Source organism: Ursus americanus, chromosome 2, assembly GCF_024610735.1.
Source record: "Ursus americanus isolate L20-20 chromosome 2, mUrsAme1.1.p, whole genome shotgun sequence".
Lineage (NCBI taxonomy): Eukaryota > Metazoa > Chordata > Mammalia > Carnivora > Ursidae > Ursus > Ursus americanus.
The window spans coordinates 47,594,302-47,616,516 of NC_142128.1; the positions used below are offsets into that span (position 1 = coordinate 47,594,302).

At 39.1% G+C, this 22,215-nt stretch overlaps 1 protein-coding gene across 1 annotated transcript in view; it reads left to right on the forward strand.

Moving 5' to 3' along the window:
- The first annotated feature begins 90 nt into the window (after positions 1 to 90).
- The window catches only part of NUF2 (NUF2 component of NDC80 kinetochore complex), a 29,475-nt gene continuing 7,350 nt past the window's right edge, over positions 91 to 22,215 (forward strand). Inside the window, exons 1-13 of the mRNA XM_045809719.2 lie at positions 91 to 208; positions 3,701 to 3,835; positions 5,054 to 5,128; positions 6,390 to 6,466; positions 6,970 to 7,031; positions 10,536 to 10,633; positions 11,827 to 11,900; positions 12,932 to 13,028; positions 14,491 to 14,553; positions 17,110 to 17,247; positions 19,223 to 19,363; positions 20,278 to 20,453; positions 21,396 to 21,531. Coding sequence (XP_045665675.2) covers positions 3,713 to 3,835; positions 5,054 to 5,128; positions 6,390 to 6,466; positions 6,970 to 7,031; positions 10,536 to 10,633; positions 11,827 to 11,900; positions 12,932 to 13,028; positions 14,491 to 14,553; positions 17,110 to 17,247; positions 19,223 to 19,363; positions 20,278 to 20,453; positions 21,396 to 21,531 — 1,260 coding nt within the window. The 5' untranslated portion in view covers positions 91 to 208; positions 3,701 to 3,712. The remainder of the gene's footprint in view (positions 209 to 3,700; positions 3,836 to 5,053; positions 5,129 to 6,389; positions 6,467 to 6,969; positions 7,032 to 10,535; positions 10,634 to 11,826; positions 11,901 to 12,931; positions 13,029 to 14,490; positions 14,554 to 17,109; positions 17,248 to 19,222; positions 19,364 to 20,277; positions 20,454 to 21,395; positions 21,532 to 22,215) is intronic.

Consider the following 22,215-nt stretch of genomic DNA (forward strand, 5'->3'; position numbering starts at 1 on the left):
TCCCACCTGCCTGCAGTGTATTGAGCCTTACCGGCACCCGGCGCGGCGGCCGCGCAGGAAGTGGGCTGGGCGGAGGGGGCGGGACTTCCAGTAGGAGGCGGCAAGTTTGAAAAGAGACAACGGTTGATGGTTGATGTCTGTTGACTTCTGATCGCCCCTGCAGCAGCTCCTCGGATCTTCGCCCTCCGGCGGGCGGCTGGCTGGTGCGGTAAGTGAACGCGAACGGACACGGGAGGACGGGAGCCTGAGTGCGCCGTCTCTCCGGAGGCGCGGGCCGGAGCCCGGACGCCGGGCCTGGCAGTGTTTTCGTTGCTCGCAGGGCTGGGGAGGAGGCTGGAAAAGGCAGCCCTTGGGAGATGGGGGTTCTTTTAATATAGTGTTGGTCCCAGAAACAACCTGAGGTTAGTTCGTTCTTACGAAACGATGAGTGTTTGTTGCCGCATAAACTGTGTGAGAAGAAACTTGAGCTGAAGTTGGCCAGTTGAAGCTTGTATTTATATTTTTTAACCCATTAATTTAGAAGACAGTAGTGTTGAGACGCTCGTCAACTTTCTACAGATCTCCGTTGCTCACACATCGCTTAGCCAGAGCAAAAATATCATACTTAATCTAAGAATCAAAGGATAAGAGCGGTGCATGTATGGTACCATGCGTGCATAGCACGTTCATTTTCCCTGAATGAGTTCAGGAAACTTTTTACTTAGTTTATTGAGGTTGTTTGTTTAGTCTTTGCCTCCTGGAATTTTGATTTCATGCACTAACTTGTTTTAGCAAAACGAAGTGTGTACGATATAACAGGTATTCTGTCAACATGTACTCTGTTCAGCTTCTAGGTGTTGCAAGAAACCAGAGGGATAATTAGCAGTTAATACCTGCTACTTCCTAGGTGGTCTGAGGGTCAGTCTACATACATTATTAGGTTGTTTATATGCTTTATCCCACTAGAGACCTCATACTGTTCAGTTGGAAGGTCCTTTCCCCCACCTCCCAAAAATGAATTGGAACTGAAGTTGTATTATCAAAGAAAGATAGAAATTGGATATGAAAGATGATTCCAAAAAGAAGTCTTGGGAGTTTGGGAAACATCTTGGAGGAGACTAACTTGAAACAGAAAATTCATTGATTTATTAAATATTGGAATGTTTTAGAAATCAACAGAAAAATTTGAATTTGATGTGGTGGGTAGGGTAATTGAAGTATTTTTGTAAAGATGTTACATGATGCATTTGGTGTTTATAAGGATTAATCTGATAAAGTGTGCAAGACATGTAAGAGAAGGATGTGTGATAATGATTATGAAGGTATTTTACACCTACTCTTTCTCTCTTGCGATAATCTTTTTTTTTTTTTTTTTAAGATTTATTTGAGAGAGAGGGAGTGAGAGAGCAAGCCCGAATGGGAGGGGCAGAGGGAGAGGGAATCCCAAGCAGACTCCATGCTGAGTGCAGAGTCTGACCTGGGGCTCCATCTCACCACCTCAGATCATCACCAGCGCTGAAACCAGGAGTCTGTTGCTTAACTGACTGCACCCCTATTGTGATAATCTTTGATCCAGACGTAGCTTGTTTGGGAAAAGTGACCTTTTCTACAATCTTTTGGCCAAATATTTCTATCAGTGGTTTTTAAATCTATGACTTAGATGAAAATGTGGCATGTGTATTCATGCTGAAAAGGACATTTAATATGTAAGGTGTCAGGATCTGGAGTCAGAAAGATGCTGACTATGGAATGAAAGTGTGAAATTATAAAATTCAGTAATGGGGAAGTGCAAATTCTTGCTTAAGGTTCAAGTAATTATGTAAGAAAAACGTGAAGTCCTGGCTTGGTATCAATGGGTCACATTAAAGAAGTTCCAGGAGTTTTAGTTGATTGTGTGTGTGTGTGTTTGAGAGAGAGACAGACAGAGACAGAGAATCAGTAAGTGCTACAGTTGCAGACTAGATCAGCAGTAGCCGATGTCTAGTATATTAATACTCTGCTGTAGGCAATCCAGATCTGGAGTATTGTGTTCAGTTTGAGCATTACATTTTAAGAAGACATTGACAAAATTGTTTTAGAGGAAAGTGAGTAGAATGGTAAAGTTTCTAAAATAATGTCGTATAAGCAGTGGCTCTACTTAAATTATACTTAACCTTAGAGAAGAGATGGCTAAGCAGAGATGTGATAGCTTTCTTCACATTTTTAAAAGTGGTGCCATGTAAGCAGAAATTAATACATTCTTTGTAGTTGCATTGACTGGAAATAGGACCAGCGGGTAAAGATTACAATGAACAGATTACTACACAGTGTGAGGAAGAGTTATCTAATTATTAGAGCCATACTGAAGTGGAAAAAAGTTGCCTTGAGATTTAGTGAATTTTGTGATGTTTGCACGTGTTGGCAGAAGTGCAAAGTTGTCAGTCATCTTTCAGAATGGCTTTCTACATTTATCAGAGGTTAGGCAAGTTGCTGAAGCTTCCTTTAACTGCAATATTGTAAGAAACATTAGGCATCTAAAGAAATGGATTTTCAGAATTTTGGGTCATTTCAGTTTGTTTGCAAAATTGAGTATATTCACATTGGGTCTTTTGAATTATGCTGCTTCCTCACAGAGTAGGGGGTCTGTGTGTTATAAATCGGATATTGTCAACTGAGAGGCAGAGGCAGTGGCTGCTGTGGCTGGTGCTCTTCCTGCTCTTACTACTACTGCTATTCTGCCGGGCACAGCTAGAAATAAGAAAATGAAAAGGTGTCAGCTTATGGGGGCTCAAAATGTAGTGTCAGAGTTCTAGAAATATCATCACAATACACTGTGCCTTGTATTGTAACAGGTAAATGCAAGGCTCTAGGACATGATTTCTTAACCTCATCGTTATTGACATTTGGGCTGAGTCTCCGGTGCATTGTAGGCTGTTAGCAGCATGCTGGGCTCCTAACCACTAGATTCCAGTAGCACCCCCTGTTCCAGTCCTGACAGCCAAAGATGTCTCTACACATACCTTGATATCTCCCCCACCCCCCGGGGGTGGGTGTGAAATTGTGAGAACGACCGTGGTAGGGGGTCACAGGTGGGAGTATCTCACATCTGAGGACTTTAGGGGGAAGTGGTGGTGGTTGTTGTTGTTTTAAGTTATCTCTCTGGTGATTGGAATTCCTACCAATTACAGCATTCTATTTTTACTCTATTTTTTTTCCATCTCTCTTCCTATCTGCATCTTAAATCTTATTACCCATCTCTCTATATGTACATGGAATAGGATATAAGATTAGAGTACAGTTTTATTATCCTTATGTTGATACTATTTATATATAACTTCTGATAGTGTTCCCTATATATCTTGCCTTGAGGATTAATTCTCAGGACCAATCTTGTTAAACCCTAAGTCCCCCAAATTTAACGAAGAAAAAAACATCGATCTTCAAGTTTATTCAAACAAAGTCCTCTTTCCCATATGAAAGAGAACAGGATTAAGAAATTAGAGAATAACAGAGCCATTTCAGAATAAAAGATATTTTAGGATATATATGCACATTTATAATTTAGGATATACATATGTATGTACTTTGTGTTATCTTACTAGGGTGTTTGATGATAGTTAACACTTCTATGAATAGTTCAACCTTGGCTTGTTAATTTTGCTTATATTTATCAGCTTCCAGATAAAGAGAACAGCTAGTTGTGCCATGTTTCTGATCTTTGCTTTTTCTTCCTTCAAACTAGGAGACTCCCAAGATGGAAACTTTGTCTTTCCCCAGATATAATGTAGCTGAGATTGTGATTCATATTCGCAACAAAATCTTAACGGGAGCTGATGGTAAAAACCTCTCCAAGAATGATCTTTATCCCAATCCAAAGGTACAATGTGATTGTGTTTGCATGTGGCTGATGGTATTTAAAAACAAATGAAACTACTAGGTATACAGTGTTTGCAGAAGGGTGTGTACCCTGCTACTTGATGTGGGCCAGTCATCTTAATCCAGAAGCAATCTCTCACCTAGTGTAATTTTAAAATAATGTTAAATTTATATGTGAGATGACATCTATATTTCCATTAGGAATTCAATTCCTTAATATGGTTGTTTTCTTAAAAAGAAAAAAAAAAGAACACTCTAAATCATAGACATATTAAAGTATATTAAATTTTTTTTATTGTAGTGGTGGTCTGAGCGTATCATTTATTGGTAGGGCTTGAAGGAACCTATTCTAAGTGGTTTCCAACAATAAAAAGTGCTTAGAAACAATTCTCTTTGGAAGCTTACAGATTAATTTTCTTGCATTATGCCCCAAGGGGGGGATTGACTTGTTTTGACAGGCTTCGTTCTTATTTTCTTTAGTTATTAAATGCAAAAATGAACTATTTATGTGTCACAGAAAATCCCAAAGTCTCCTTCCATTTTCCTGTGTTGGTCTTGAAGTGATAACATAATAAAATCTGGTTTAATGATGTAGAACTCAAACTTTATGATCTCAGTCCCTTTTTAATTCTTTAAAATGGAAGGAATAATCTCAGAATAATTGAACTTGTATATGGATCAGAACAGTTTCTACAGGCCAATATTGGGCAGCTGCTGAATTGAAAGATAAAACTTTTGAACATTCCATGCTACTCTATTAAATTTATACCCCCAGGATCATAGTGTTCACTTAAACTTTAACCTCTCAAGAAACCGTCGCATCTAAAGCATGAAATAAGTTTGCCCATGGTCTTTTCTCTTAAAAAATACACCCTCAGTGTGCTGTTGTGTTTGCCCCATGCCTGCCATCTGTTTTGAAAGACTAACCCATCTTCCCTAATGTGGATGGATTGCTTGGGTTGGATTTAGATATACTTGTTCTCATTCTGTATAGAAGCCGAAACAACTGATCTTACTGACCACTTATTACATCTGAGCAATCGGAGAAGTATATAGGTGTTTTAAAATTTGGAAAATTTAGGAAATATTTCAAGAGAAATATTGTCATTTTGTTACTCTTTTCTTTGCATCCGTCGTCTACGATTTGGGTGGTAATGCTGATGCTGGTTTCGCTGTAGAGTCACGCATCAGAGTATTACAAGCTGTTTCTCTGTTGCAGCCTGAAGTCTTGCACATGATCTACATGAGAGCCTTACAGATAGTATACGGAGTTCGACTGGAGCACTTTTACATGGTGGGTTTAAGATGAGGCAAAATGACTTCGTTGTGCCGCATTTCCCCTGTTCACGTTGCATACTGGTCTCAGGATAGGAAGTTCTTGGCTGGATTTTAACAAAATCAAAGGCTTATATAAAATGAACACCACTGGCAGAAGAATCTTAGGTAGATAGTGGCTTACGCTGATAGCTTCAGTAAGACAACGGTAGTAAAAGACTTAAATGACACCAGTCATTGACGCTGTGCAGGTGTTCACAGATGTACAGGCTTGTTTCCAGAGGCTAATGAGCAACAGCAGAGTCTTCACACAGTCTCTCTCTTCCGAGAAAAGACTCCCAAATTAGAGTATCAGATGTACACTAAGATTGAAAGCAATTGAAATAAGGCAACTGAGCTTTTAGCAAATTAGGTATTGCTAGTAGGAAAAGTCATTTTTCTAAATTTTGTTGTTGCTGTTAAATCCTCAGGGCATGACCTGAAATTTTACTAAAAATGTACTAACTTTAGAATCTTACCGATAGGATGACATTTTGTTTAAAAATCAAAGGCTTTGGGGCACCTGGGTGGCACAGCGGTTAAGCGTCTGCCTTCGGCTCAGGGCGTGATCCCGGCGTTATGGGATCGAGCCCCACATCAGGCTTCTCCGCTGGGAACCTGCTTCTTCCTCTCCCACTCCCCCTGCCTGTGTTCCCTCTCTCGCTGGCTGTCTCTGTCAAATACATACATACATACATACATACATACATACATACATAAATAAATAAAATCTTAAAAAAAAAAAATCAAAGGCTTTGCCACATATTTGGTATGAGACCTTGCTAAGGCTTAGTTTCTTTGTGTATAAAATAGGAATAGCACACTGTATTAGGGTAGTTATGAAAATTAAAGAATACATGTAGAATGCTTAGCATAGTTCCTGATGCAGTAAATGCTGACTTTGCCCCTTCATTCATTCATTTAAAAAATCTTTACTGAGCTTCTGCTATAAACCTAGCATTACTAGTAACAACTCCAGTTTTGTGCTAGGATCTGTATTGTTTGCTAAGTTTTAAAAATTTAATGATAAGATTATTTTGATCTTAATTTATGATTAATGGGGGGGAGGGGCGCCAGGTTGGCTCAGCGGAGCTTATGACTCTTGATCTAGGGGTCATGAATTCAAACTCCGCATTGGGTATGGAGCCTGCTTTAAAGAAAAAGATTATTTTGAGGTTGAAGATTTTTCTCATTTTGTCTAATCAATGTGTAACTTAGATTTTGTGGTGTATTACATTTAGATGCCAGTGAACTCGGAAGTCATGTATCCACATATCATGGAAGGCTTCTTACCAGTCAGCAATTTATTTATTCATCTGTGAGTAAAGTGGTTTTATTTTCTTAGACTACATACATTCATTTATTCATTGCATTAAGCTTTCTTAATGACAGGATTTTCTTAGAGAAAGAATTTCTATCATTTCCCTCTCCACTCCATCAGTACATTCCAAATTGTAGACTTCCTTCGACTAGAACTAACTGCTTCCCTCTGTAGCACTTTCAATTCTGCTTTCAATGGAAGTTTTAAGATATTCTGAATCTAAAAATGTTTGGAGGTTTTGAGTTTTTAAGGAGTCCTAGCACCTCCAAAAGTATGTGTTGTTTATTAGAATTTTTAACTATGCCTTGGTATTGCTTGAATACTTGTGTAGCGTATAGAAAACATAGAATTCTGTGCAACAGGACTATGCATGGTAGTAGACTTCCGATGTGGTCTTTGGACATTGAGAAACATATCCAGAAATCTCTTGGAAAATAAAATGCTTGTATGGTATGGTTTATATGTAACTTACAATATTCTTTCTCCACTTCATCTTCGAGGGACTCATTTCTGCCCATCTGTCGGGTGAATGACTTTGAGATTGCGGATATTCTATATCCAAGTAAGTGAGAATTTAAAAACTTTTTTTTAAAAAGATTTTATTTATTTATTTATTTAACAGAGACAGAGACAGCCAGCGAGAGAGGGAACACAAGCAGGGGGAGTGGGAGAGAAAGAAGCAGGCTCATAGCAGAAGAGCCTGATGTGGGGCTCGATCCCATAATGCCAGGATCACACCCTGAGCCGAAGGCAGACGCTTAACCTCTGTGCCACCCAGGCGCCCCTAAAAACAATTTTTAATATCTGACTTCAATCTAATATTTTACTTCTCCGTCAGTAAATGTAAGAAAAAAAAACTACAGGTGATTGGCTTTAGAAAGTGTATCTCATTCTTAAGGATGAATTTTTTTTATATCCTCTTACTGGAATTGTTTTCTTTGTAGGTCCACAGGAAAGCTGTTTTTCTGATCCATTTTTCTTAATTCCTTAACATTTAAAAGATACTCTGTAAATTTGAAAACATGAATATGAGTAACATGCAAGCTGTGATACTGCGTAGTGGGTTCATCATACCAATTTTCTCAAATGTAACAATTACTTTTTACTGTGAAGAAAATATCTTTTAGCACTGATAAGAATAGTCTTGATATTATATTAGCATGTCAATTTCTCTTAAATTTATTTAAACGTCCTTTAATTCATTTGACTCTGATAGTTACACATCAAGTTATTTTATGTTGCAAGAGATTCATTGTGCTATTTAAAAATGTTTTTTTCCTCTTTCTGATCTGCCTTTTTGTTTTGTTTATTGATTTATAATTTACACCAAAAAAAATTCACCAATTTTAAGTATATAACTAAATGAATTTTAACAAAGGTACATAGTTGTATAGCCACTGCCACGATCACGTATGGAAATTTCGATGGCCCTACGACAGTTCCCTCGGGTCCCCATGCAGTTGATTACTTCTGACCAACCCCTCTTCCCTGGCAACCGCTGATCTGCTTTCTGTCCCTGTAGTGACTTGACTTGTCTGATACTTGATATAAATGAAATAATAGTCTGTATTCTTTTGTGTCAGGTGTCTTTAACTTAGCAGAACACTTCCGAGATCCATCCATGTTAGCTGCATTTATTAATATTTTGTTTCTTTTTATTTTGGAATAGTTTTCTGTTGTAACTATAAACCGCAATTTATTTACCCAGTGACCAGTTGATAAGACATTTGGATTGTCTGCCGTGTTCGGCCATTATGAACAAAGCTGCTCTGAACGTAGGTTACAAGGCTTCCTGAGGTCGTGTGTCTTCATTTCTCTGGGTAAACACCTAGCAGTAGAAATGCTGGTTCATGTGTTAAGTACATACTTAATGTTTTAAGAAACTGCCGAGCTCTTTTCTAAAGCGGCGGCGTCACAGCATCGACAGCATCTGGTAGCTTCAGTTGCTCCACGTCCTCCCCTGGACTTGATAGTAGAAATGTTTAATTTAGCCATTCTAGTGGCTATGTAGCTGTTATCTCATGGTTTTAACTTTCATTTCCCTGATGACTAATAGCAGCATATTTTCATATGCTTATTTGCTATCCATATATCTTCTTTGGTAAAGTGTCTTTTGGAATCATTTTTTCAAGATTTTATTTTTTTAAGTAATCTCTGCACTCAGTGTGGGGCTCAAACCCACAACCCTGAGATTAAGAGTCACATGCTCCACCGACTGAGGCAGCCAGGCGCCCGTCTTTTTTTTTTTTTTTAATTGTTTGTCTTATTATTGAATGGTAAGGCTTCTTCAAATATTATAAAAACACATAGTTTATCAGATATGTATTATGCAAATATTTTCTCCCAGTCTATTACTTGCCTTTTTAATATTATAACAATGTCTTCTGAAGAGCAAAATATATTTCCATTTTGAAGATTCTAATTGATCAATTTTTTCTTTTTTCATAAAAATGATTCATAAAACCATTTTTTGTGTGTACTGTTAAGAAATCTTGGCCTCAGAGATGCTAAGATTTTACTCATATTTTAAGCATATCATAGTTTTATTTATTTACTTACTTATGAGAGAGAGAGGGGGGAAAGCACACGTATGCTAAGGGGGGGAATCTCCTCGGGTTCGATGGGTTAGATCTCACAAACTACCAAATTTTGGTAGTTCTTGGACCACATATACAGTTCAATTCAAACTAAAAATCGTTATGACAATAGGTTCAAGCTTTAGAATTCTCAGAGATTATTTTCTCACCAGAGACAAGGCTAAGAGACACTAATAGCTTTGTCATTTCCCTCACTTGTATGGGAGATTTTTCTTTCCCCAATCTACCTTTTCACTAAGTTAGAAAGAGCCTAAGCCTTCCTAGAGTCCCACATCTTCTAGGGAGCTCAGCTCCAAGTCCCAAGGCATCAGCAACTATTGTTACATGAAAGTTAATAATCCAAACCACTTGCTTACTTAGCCTGGACTTATTTTCTTTTGGTTCTCTCCCTGTCTAGTGGCTTGTAAAACTCTCTCCTTATCACAAGTCTTTAGCAGTTTGATTATAATGTGCTTTGGGGGATTTTCTTTCTATTTGTTGCTGTGTTCTTCTCCCCCTGCCCACCCCCACTTAGATTTGCTCACTTCTTTGGCTACGTGTATAGTGTCTATCAAATTTAGAAAATATTTAGGTATTTCATGTAAGTTTTTTCCACCAGTCTCTTTGTGGGACTCCAATTACACATTTGTTATGGTGCTTGATGTCCCTCAGCTCATAGGTCTCTATTCATTTTTTCTCTCTGGCCCTTTAGATAGCTTTTATTGTTGTGTCTTCACTGTCCCTAATGCATTCATCTGTCAGGTCAATCTGCTCTTAATCCCACCTAGTGTATTTTTTATTTCAGATATTTTATTTATTAAGTACGAAAGTTTGATTTGGGTCTTTTAAAAAAAATCTTCCCCTTTTCTTATAATGTTGATGCATTTCTCTGTCTTCCTGGACAAACAGGAAATATATTTATAGAATATAGAATATATTTATAAAGGCTGTCAGGAAGATAGAGTTTAGTTGGGAGAGTCCAGGGCCTCTAGAACTCATAAATTCTGGTTGCCTTGGCTTCTCCCAACTCCAGACTCTATTTTTGTGACTCAGCAAAACCCAAGAGGTGTTTGTGTTCTCCCTCCTTGCGGTACAGCCTGAAAACTCTGAAGGACTGGGCTGGTACATTAATAGGGTTCCCCTCATTTGTTTCTCTTAGGGATGGCTGTCCTGTATTGCCTGTTGTCTGGAGTCTAAAATTGGTTGCTTTGTATATTTTATCTGGTTTTCTAGTTGTTTAAGATGGGAAAATAAATTGGTTCCTTATTATTCTCTTTTGGCCAAAAATGATTTACCTTTTTTTTTTGTTATTAATGCAAAGAGAATTCTGATCTTTATATTAGAGCACTTTTTTTGCACTTTGAGTAATTATAGCATGCACACAGTTTTATTCTATGTGCTACGAGCAGAGTTATATCATAGGAGAGGATGAATTTTTATTTTTACATTGTTTCAAAGATTTACTTAAGGAGTCTTGCTTTCTATTTTAGAGGCAAAACGGACAAGTCGGTTTTTAAGCGGCATTATCAACTTCATTCACTTCAGAGAAGCATGCCGTGAGACCTATATGGAATTCCTTTGGCAATATGTAAGATTTAAATATATTTTTGTGTCTCATACCAGATTAGTAACATCACTTATGAACTACTAATCTGTTTGAAATAGTTGTCACAGATATCTAATTGTCAGATGGCTGTTAGAATCAAATTTATTTTAATATTTATGTAAGTTGCAGATTTTCGTTACTGGAAAGTGTATATCAGAATGAGATTCCCTTCTCTGTTGGATAACACTGGGGAAAGGCTGGAGTTTTTTTGTTCTAATCCTATAGCTGAGGCTCCTTTTCCTGTATTAGGAAATGTAAAGGAAGAGAAATAGTGACAAATTCACATTTTTTTCCTTTGGAGTTTAATAGATGATGTAGTCTTCTTTATTTAATTGAGATATTTGAGGTTTATGTTTGCTTTCTAAAGAATGGCCTAAAATGATGTTTTGTTTATCATGCTTGCCAAACATTGCATTATAAGATCCAGTCCAAGTAAATCACTTTAACAGATGGAAACTCATTTCATCAACAATTTAGAGAATTTGGAAAGATTATGGGTCATCCATGTGATTTGTTTCCATCTGGCCTCAGTTTTGGGTTATCATATTCTTAGAAAAATGCCAGAATAACACCAGACAATTTGAACTTCAGCTCCAGCTACACTGAGCTGTATACATAGATTCTTCCTTGCACAGATCATGTTACGTTTATACTTCCCAAACATCGCACACTCTCCAAAGCTTCGGGTGGGTTTGCTAACACACACACAGAAACATACAATTTTGCTTGGCGAATTTCTCCTCATTTTTTAAGACACAGCTCAAACATGTATCATTTTTACAAAGCGCCCCATGATGCTCCCCCCCAGCTGTTACCCAGATTCGGCTGGATGTCGTTATATTTAGTCCTATAACAAGTTGGTTTGTAGACTTACATACGTGTATCGACCCTTCAAGGAGAATGAGCTACGTAAGTCCCAGCTATAGCTACTTCTTCCTGCGTTTTACTCTTGGCACTTAGCACAGTTTCTGATGTAGTAAGAACTCAGCATTTATGCGTGAGTAAGTAAATTCCTAATTCACTCGTCACGAATGCCTGTTCTCTCTTAAAAATGCCTTCTTTCTGATGGTGAAAGCTGAGGAGTTTGTAAGCATTTTGCAGCATGTACTCAGATTTTTTTTTTTCTAAACGCATCACTGTGTTGAAAAACACTAATATGAAAATTGCTTTAATAGAAATCTTCTGTGGACAAAATGCACCAGTTAAATACTGCGCACCAGGAAGCGTTAATGAAATTGGAGAGACTTGAGTAAGTAGGAGATTTACAAATAAGATAAATACAATTTCAAGATGCAGAATGAATTGTGAGTAGTATTTGACAACCCTGCAGGCTACCTCAAGTCTCCTTCACCTTCCTCACTAAATAGCAGACTATTTAAGTTTATCTGTTCCAAAAAAAGAAACACTCTTTCTCCTTCTTTCTAACTCTTAGTACATAATATATTCTTTTGCTTTATTCTTGGAGTTAGTGAATTAGCCTGAGATGTTTAAAGCCATTAAGTTACCTCCTAAATTGTGTCTGGAAGTATTTATCTTGTATAGGTGAACAGTAATTAAGTGGACTCTCTTCCTTAAGACCAGTTAATTCTGTTAAAAGTTTTACTCCTTCAACAGAGCTTTGTTTTGTTCCTAACATACAAAGAACTCCTACAAACCAAGGGCAGAAGGATAATAGAAAAGTAGGCAAAGGCTAAGAACAGGGGATTTACAGAGGAATAAACACAAAAGGGTAATTAAAAATATGTAAAGATTATTAAACTCACTAGCAGTCAGGGAAACGATCATAAAAACCATAATTCTGTGTCGTGTCTCAAAATAGAATCTGAGAACGGTGCGCATGGCAGAGACTTTTACATGGCAGCTGCTGTTAGGAAGGACGGGCAGAGCAAAGGGAATGGATGATTCAGGAGAGAGAGGGAGAGAGAGGGAGGGGAGGAGAGGAGCCAGGCAGGAGCAGGCACTGAGCAGGGAAGGGAAGGTCACGCTCCATGTATCAGGAGCCGGGTTAGAAAAGGCAGGTCCGAACGCGGACGCATCCCCACGCAGATTCTGTGGTGGAAGGCCGAGGCAGCCCATGTGATCTTTGTTTTCTGTGTTGTAGAGACCAGGTCATCTATTTTGATTTGCTGTCACATGGAAGGATGAGAATTCAGAAACATGAAAGCAGATAGTTGTTTTTGTTTTTGTTTTCACTCGAGTCATTTGAGGACAGATGCTGTTTTGGCCTTGCCAAGTTAAGAACCCGATATATGTTATTTTCATCTGTTCTGCTGTGTTCAGTTCTGTTCCAGTTGAAGAACAAGCGGAGTTCAAGCAGCTTTCGGACGAGATCCAGGAGCTGCAGCAGTCACTGAATCAAGAGTTTCGTCAAAAAACGGTATTGGCCGTTGTGCTGAACTTAAGAATCAAAGAGCCAGTTAGCTTATCAGCGAAGATGGGTTTCTTTGGGAATAGCAGAGAACTGCAGTTTGGTACAAGTAAGCTGCAGCAAAACCCATAGCCTAGTCCCACAAACAAAGGAGAGGAATATTATTTTATGGAGAAGGAGGAGGAGGTTGGGAGGGGTTGTTTGGAATCAGAGTCCTTGGAAGAAAAGCAAGAGTCCAGACACAGAGTTTGACTCATTATATGACAGAAAAATTCTTCTTTTTGGACACTTTGGTTTTGTTTTTGCTCAAAGCTAGGGGATAAAAGCAGAAAGCCCAGCAAAGTAATTGCTCAGCTAGAGCTTTGAGAACGCTAAGAGAACCGCCTTTCTTGGGGTCAGAAAAGACTAACCTAGCACGGGGGTGGTGATGGTCTCTCACTGAGGGAGTGGCAGGGGTGGTGGCTTTCCCGTAGAGACACAGTGGAGACCTCTTACCCTGTTGGGGGCCCTCGCTGATGAGGCTTCCTGGAGTTGAGATGGTGTGGTGCGGGGTGAGAGCTCCCCCTCCTGGCATCCCTATTCCGCGTGAGTGAGGTTTCATTATATTTTCACTGTTGTTGGCTTAAAATTAAAAAAAAACAAACACAAGTTTTTTGAGGGGGGCAGTTGTGGAGGGGCGAGAGCGTGTTACTTTCAGTTACTGAAGATCTAGGGTATGTTGCTGAGCCCACTCGTGCCCCTTGTGATGGATATGAACTTCTGTCAACCACGATTATTTGTGTTGTCAAAGTTTTATGCTGTCTTGTCGACCAGAATTTTTTAGGATTTGCCTTTTTCCCGAACTGTGCAGAGGCACCCTGCACTTGGCAGGAAACCCGCAGGGGTGCTTCAGGATATTTTAAACTGTCATGGGAACTGATGGTCAGCATGTGTCACACCCTGCTTGGTCCACTAGCTCACGGTCGTCACAGTCCCAGCAGCTCTCGTTGCCTTCCTTTCCCGTCTTCGTGAAGCTGGGTCCTGGCGTTTGCTGTGGTGAAAAACCAGTACTACGTGAATGACCTCACAGAACGGGAAATGAGAATGGCTGGGTCCAATCTGATTCCACCGTGTGTGAGCTTGTGCCGTGCCCAATAGGTACACACATCCAGTTCCCAAGTAGTTGTTATTTAAGAATAAAATAAACATATTATTTTTTTCCAATTTGTATGCATGACTTTTCCAAGGGCTGCTAAGCTGTTAGGACCTAAGTACTTAGGCCGTTATTTCGACTCCACTACTCCCTAGAGGAACCGTTATGATTTCTTCTGGTCTGGGGGCAACGTGTAAACAGAGGAAGTTTGAGAATATCTGGTCTAATCCATTTAACTCCTCTCCTTCCTTACCTTTATTTTATGAGAAAGCACTGAGTGGCTAAATTTAAATCTGTTTTGAGTCATCACGGAAAACAGTTGTTGGCTTTTTTGCTTAGATTGTGCTCCAGGATGGAAATTCCCAAAAGAAGTCCGATATTTCAGAGAAAACCAAGCGTTTGGTAAGCGTCTTTTCATATAACCAGCATTTAAGGTTCGAATATTTTGTGTGGAGGAGTATTTTAACCGTGTGCATTGTTGTGGTCAGTGTTCCTCCCTTTTTCCTTAAAATGAAACTAGTTTAACCTTTTTCAGTTTAAATAAAAGAGCTGACTACTGTTTTTTGGTTTTTTTTTTTAATGGAAACATGGAAATGTATGAGGAGAGGGAAAGTCACCCAGTGGCTCACCACACCGTCTGATGTGTGTCGTAGACGACGTTTCTCTATGCGGAGAAGGTTGTCTGTGTAACGTTACATCAGAGCTGTGAGACTCTCCATGCCTCAAACCTGCCTTTTTTCGCTGAACAAAAGAGCATGAGTACTTACCACGCCGCCGTCGAGCCTCATTACCTTAACAGCTGCTTATGGTTGTGCGTCACACTGATGTCGGTCTTTCTGGAGTCCTCTTGGTGGACACTCACTGGCTTCTGTTGTTTCTGCTACTGGACAGCAGTGTGTGGGTACACACACACACACACACACACACACACACACCGAGATCTGTGTACCAGGCTGCTTTCCATCTTAGACCGAATTCCTACTTGTAGGACTTCTGGGTTAAAGGGAATACACGTTTAAAACTGACCCACCTTGCCAAACTGACTTCTAAAAAGATGCCCATTTACATTCCTACCAATAGAACATGAGGGTGTTTTTTTCCCTACCCTCTTGCCAGCATGGGATGTTTTTAGTTTGCTTTCTCTGTCTTTGTTGCTGTTATAGGACAAAAAACACCTCATTTTCATTTTGATTTTTTTGCTTCTTAGTGATTTTGACATCTTATTCAATGGTTTGTTGTTATGTCTTATTTTGTAAACTACCCGTGTTCCTGGCTTCTTTGTTGTTGTTTTTTTTTTTAAAGAAACTTTATGAATTACGGATATTAACTACTTATCTTTTAAATTCATGATTTTTTTTCCATTAGAAGGCTTATGTTTTTAATGTAAAATTTATAGACATGACCCGTATGGTTTGTGGCTTTAATTCTTATACATAGAAAACCCTGCCCCATATCTCATGTTTTTAATCCCACGTTGTCTCATTGTACTTTCATGGCTTCCCTATTAACACTTACACTGTAGAGCCACCTGAAATTCACGTTGGTGTAATGTATTCCTTATTTTTCTGTCCCTCTTTTTATTAGCAAATGCCTTCATCTGAGTAGAATTGACTATGGTTGTTTTATTATTCATTTCTTTCTGTCCCATTTAAATCTACCTTGAAACAAAATCATTGTGTACTTATAATATCAAGTTTAGTCTTCTTATAAAGGGAAGAAACGTGATGAATGTCAATGTCAGTTGTAAGGAGGTGGCCTCCGATTTTGTAGAGCATGAAACACATGTGGCTGTTTGCTAAAATGCCAGATACATTGTTTCAAACATTCAGTTTGGGCCTCTGAGTTAGCTGATCAAAATGTATGATCATTTTGTGGTTCTTTTTAGTTGACAATAATTTGTAGACAAATTACAGAAGCCAACAGTAATACATCCCCATTATAAAATACTCAAAGGACCTGTGTGTGTGTGTGTGTGTGTGTGTGTGTGTGTGTGTGTGTACATGTATGTATATAGTGAGAGGGACAGAGTCAGACACAGAAGGCCCTCTTCTCTGGGCCCGTCTCCCCTGCAGGTCACAGCCTCCCATCCCTTTCCATGACATTACGCACTCTTATATAGACGCATATGTTATCCAGGATTCCTAGAAATGGGTTTGTGTTGTATGTTGACCTGTAATTGAGTCTTTCACTTAATATTTCTTGGGAATCTTCCCATATCGATACATAGAGAGTATCTCAAAACAATGTAAATATAATTTATCAACTAATCCTTGGGGAGGAAGTTCATATGACTATTTTTTATCTTTTTATATAATTTTAGACTTGCAGAAAAGTTTTCACAGAATTCTCTGTTGTCCTTCACCTGAATTCTCCAAATGGTTTGAAATTCAGGAGAGTAAGGAAATTTGTTTAATTCAGCAGGCTTTGTCTGTGTTCTGGGAGAACAAAGATGACTTCTCACAACCCCAAGCTGCTCAGTCAAATTCAGCCACACAGCTTAAGTGCATAATTATAGCATTGGATGTACGGTGATTGTACTGTTCGTAGAGGGAATGCAGAGAAAGTGGGAACAGGAGTTCCAAGGATTAATGAAACTCAGAGGCGGTGCAGGGGTGGGATGATGGTATTTAGAAGGACCATGCTGATCAGAGAGAGATCACGTGCACTGTTCAAATCTAGGACTGGGATTAGCAGGCTGTAGGTATAGTGGGGGCTGGCAGAAGAGGACCCTGGCAAGGACAGGAGGAGTAGTACACAGTGAAGGACCTCGGATGTCCTGCTAAGGGGCTTGGTCTTGGGCCCATAGACAAATGGGAGCAAATAAGCAGGTGATCATAATTTAATTTTGCCTCCACTACAATGAGCACAGACCCAATTTCTTTGTTCTTTTCTATTACTGTAATGATAAGTTAACAATTTTATTACTATATCTAATATATAAATATGTTTTCTCAACAGAATGAACTAAAATTATCAGTAGTTTCTTTGAAAGAAGTACAAGAGAGTTTGAAAACAAAAATTGTGGATTCTCCAGAGAAGCTAAAGAACTATAAAGAAAAAATGAAAGATACAGTCCAGAAACTTAAAAATTCCAGGGTGAATTTCCTTTTTTAAAATTTTAATGCTTTTCTATATATTTTTTCTTTTTAGCAACTTTTGTTTAATTGTGTGTTAATTTTGTGATTTCCAGTTTATCTACACTTCTTTTCCTCTTAAGCTTTTTGCCCTTCTCTCTGATATGTTGCTCTCTCCTGTAAAGCAGGCATAGGGAAAAGAAGTATAATTTCAAGACATTTATTCAATGATGCAACAACTTTTTGAGACTTTGCCCTGGGTGATCAGGACAGAAATTCTCTGTTCCCCTGAGACTTACTTTATATGATGGAGAAAGGTATTAAGTTTATAATCGATGATATATTACAGGTTATATATTATGAAAACGTATAGGGTGTGCACATGTTGGGGTAGGAAGTATATGGGAAATCCCTGTACCTTCTGCTCCTTTTTGCTATGAATCTAGAACTGCTCTAAAAATATTTTTTAAAAAGCGTCAGAAAGAGAAAAAAATAGCATAGGGATCTTTGAAATAATGTAACGAGGGTAGCCTAATTTAATATTTTGGAAATATGGGGTGGAGGGGGGAAGGAAATAGAAATTGATGCTGACATCTGAAGAATAAACCATGGTTATCCTACCATATTTGTACATCGAAGACTATTGGAGGCAGCGGGAACAGCATGTGCAAATTCTTCGAGGTGGAAGGAAGCGAGGTATATCCCAGAAACAAAGCCTCATGCATAAGAAGGGGAGTGGCATGAGGTGACCATAGGAAAATAAGCAGTGGGCAGATGATTCAGGGTGCTGGATTTTACTTTAGGAGCAAGGACACACCACTGACTAGTTTAAAAGGGTGATGTTGGAGCATGATCTAATTTATGTTTAACAAGATGATGGGTTGCTGTGGGAGATGGATGGAGGTGCAGTGGGACAGAAGTAGAAGTGGGCAGACAAGTTAGCATCCTTTGTGGGGCAGGGCTTTTAAACCATCGATTAACAGAACATTTCTGGTTTATCCCTGAATTTGATATTCTAGTCATTCCTGATAATTAAGAATTATCACCCAGGAATAGACAAAGATTACCAGAACAGAAATGAGAGCCAAAAACTAGATCTGAGTATTGATGAAAAAAGTGTAGTTTATGTAATAAAAACCAGTTCTGGTTCAATTGGCTGTTCACTTAGAAGAAAAGGGAGCTGGGTCTATACCTTGCACCATTTACAAAAATAAATTCTATGTGGATTAAAACTTCAACAATTTTAGAAATTTTAAGAGAACATTTGTATAATCTTGAACAGGGATAGATTTTTTTTTAAAAAATTAAGTTAGAGAAAAGGAGACATGGAACATGTTTCTAGTGCATCTGAGAGGTAAAAGGATGACGTCAATGGCATGCAAAGAAACTAAGAGTGGTTACGGATTGGTAAGAAAAAGACAATAAAAATGAGCAATGATGTGATTATGCGATTTCACTGAAAGCAAAATCCAATTGGTTAAGAGGGTGGGCGGAGGGACAGGCTAGTGGGGAGAAGAAGAGTAAGTCTGTATTGTTACAGTGGTTGTGATGAACGTGTCCATTTTCTAATTTTAGAAGAGGAATTAATCTTTTAAAAAGAATCAGCCATAGTAATAGTTATTATACAGATGAATAGGAAGATTATAATTGGTAATACAATTGCCCAGGAGTAATTAGGAGCAGTTTGAATATTAGCAGACACGAACTCTTTTCAAATCATCATGAATAACCTTTGGAAGGTACTTCAGCGAGTGATTTAGTAAAATTGTGGTAGTTTTCCTTTGTGTAAGGATATTTGGCAATTAAGAAGCATAATTATATGTACTTAGACACATGTCAGTAATAGCGCTTTCTTACTGACCTAGAAACTTAATTGTCCTCTGCTCTTAAGCTTTCGGTAGTAAGTGCAGAAATTATTTAAGAGCAAACAGACCGACATTACTGCAGTTTCACGAGGGAGACTATCAAACTGGTTTTTATGTTTCTTTCTTTCAAAGCAAGAAGTGATGGAAAAGTATGAAATCTATAGAGACTCTGTGGACTGCTTGCCTTCATGTCAGCTGGAGGTCCAGTTGTATCAGAAGAAAATACAGGACCTGGCAGACAACAGGGAAAAATTAACCAGCATCTTAAAAGAGGTTTGTATTGTATGGAATTCTAATGTTTTTATTATGGAATAGTTTAATATAGTTGCTTGGCTTTGGTTTTACTTTGTGTTACTGCTTTCCTAAAGAAAAGCAGGATCCTTCTAGAGGGTAATAGATGTGGCAGTGTATGCTGAGCTGTAAAACATTTTTCTTCTTAAACACAGCAGTGGTAAGACCTCTGTTAACCTTCAGTGAAATGAATGATTAATTAACATGGCATGTTGCCGTGTGTATTTTGGAGGAAAGTAATGGAACTTTAAACCTGTTCTAACAGTTGGAAATGATCTTCCCACCAGTAAGCCTGAAGTCCTGACTTAAGCCTCACATCGTACCTGGGATTTAAATTTATGCCCTGGCTCCTGCCCTGAAGATGGAGAGCGAATGCCAACGTTATTTAAGTTTCTCAAGCCAGAACTTGAAAATCCTTTTTTACTTCTTAACTTTATCATAGGGACCCACCCACACTGTCCCCAGGATCACTAACAGTGCATTTGACAAAGGATTTCTTTGTTTGAGGGAAGTAGGGGTTGGAAGGCGAGGTGGCCTGAGATATTCTCTACCAACCATACGCTCCCTTGTCTGCCATCCAAAGTCAGCAGAAGGTTGAGGTACACTGCTCTTAATGGTTCTAGGGTTTCCCCTTTTCTCTTTATTCCTCCTACCTTAGTTCAGACCCAAACCCCCTCCGTCTAGCCTCGTGGGGGTCCTGTTCATTCCCAGCGTCCCCAGCACTCTGTGGTCTCCTCCCAACACTCTCCCTTCTTCTGCTCGGCTTTAGGACTTAAACGGTTTTATCTCACCTTCAAATTGTATCTTCTTAGAGCTCATCCCAGAAAATAGATGTTCATTTTGTTTATAAATCCTAATTGGTTGTGTCGACTCTAAATACTTCCCATTAACTACAGAGCCTGAATTTGGAGGACCAAATTGAGAGTGATGAGTCAGAGTTGAAGAAATTGAAGACCGAAGAAAATTCCTTCAAAAGACTGATGATTGTGAAGAAGGAAAAACTCGCCACAGCACAATTCAAAATAAATAAGAAGCACGAGGACGTCAAGCAGTACAAACGCACAGTGATTGAGTATGAACTTGTTTTCAGTTTGATGTGTTAGAAAAGAATTGGGTAAAACTAGCCCAGTTTTTCCACCCTAGGATCCCGAAACTCCTATAATTTCAACAAGGTATTCCACCTTTGGGTGACTTAAAAAGGTGAATTAATTATGCATCTTATAATGCTGGGTCTAGATTTAGAGCTGTTTTAGGCCCCAGATTTTTCCCTTTCCAGATACCACGCTTCCAGATCCTTTGCAGGATTCTCCAAAAGGGTTGTGGCAGTTTTCCTTTGCGTAGGGCTGTTTGGCAGTTAGGAAGCATCATTACCCGTACTTAGACACTGCTCGTTCAGGGCACCTGGAGGAGTGGCTGGGGCTGCATCAGGTGAGCCACTGGTCTATCTCACGGTCCCGCTGGGCTTCGGCGTTCTAGCACCCATGTTTGAGAAAAGGTTCTATTGGTTTTTTTATCCAGGTAAGAAGTAATACTTCACGAAGCGTTTTACGGCTGTTGTTAGCCAGCGTGCTGGGTATTCCTGTGGTAGAACCTTCTTCCTGTCAGTTCTAAGGATGTATTTTTAGAAACCCCCCCTCCCCATACTTCGATGAGATGTGGGTGTTTCAGCCTGTGCGTGGTGAAGATTTCCTTTGTTCTTCCTCATGCGGATGAAGACAAAGGGCCGAACTGGCGGATTTTGTATTTGCTGCCAGACTGCCTTGCAGAAAAGTTGTCCCAAGTCACATTCCCCCCGGTAGTGCATCCGTGAGCTCAGCTGGGGGTCACCCTAAAGTCTCCGGTGTAAATAACAGCCCCCGCTGCAGTTGGTAGCTCTTTGCTTTTACGTCTTGAGAAGGGGTTTAGGCTTGTCAGACAAGTACACGTGATCTCTTTGGAATCAAAATTAGAGTTTCATGTTTTTCTTTTCAGATGCTTGAGCGGAATTAAAATTTAGCTGTCTGTTTTCCTGTAGAGATTGCAATAAAGTTCAAGAAAAAAGAGGAGCTGTCTACGAGCGAGTAACCACAATTAATCAAGAAATCCAAAAAATCAGATTCGGAATTCAGCAACTGAAAGATGCCACTGAGAGGGAGAGGCTGAAGTCTCAGGTGAGTGGGTGCCCACAGGTGACTTTCTAATGGTCTCTCTTCCTCACCGCGGCGACTCTGCCACCCTCACGTTCAGGGTATTGCCGGCTCTCTGAAGTAGAAATTGACCCCCAGTTCCTTGGTTCTGATTCCATTTACAGCCCCTTCTCCATTACCCATGTTTGTTTGGATGTATGCCTCCTTCATACATTTTCCCCCACGTCCTTTCCCTGACCGAGCCAGGCATCGTGCTCTGCGGTAAGAGTGCATGCTCCATAAAGATTCTGAACTTTTTTTTAATTAATTTTTTAATTTAAATTCAATTAATTAACATATAATGTATTATTGGTTTCAGAGGCAGAGGTCAGTGATTCATCAGTCTTCTATAATACCTAGTGCTCATTCTGAACTTTTTTGATAGATGACCTTGGATAGTGATTTTAAGTAATGTCCTCTAAAAAGTTGCTGCATTTTTTTGTCCTGATAAAAGGATCTCAAAAGTATTTCTAGGGGCGCCTGGGTGGCTCAGTCAGTTAAGCATCTCCCTTCTGCTCAGGTCATGATCCCAGGGTTCTGGGATTGAGCCTTACATCGGGCTCCCTCTCTCTTTCTCTCTGTCTCTCAAATAAATAAAATCTTTAAAAAAAACAAACAAACAAACAAACTTCTCACCATCAGTGTTAAAGTGTAGGAGTTGTTACCTGA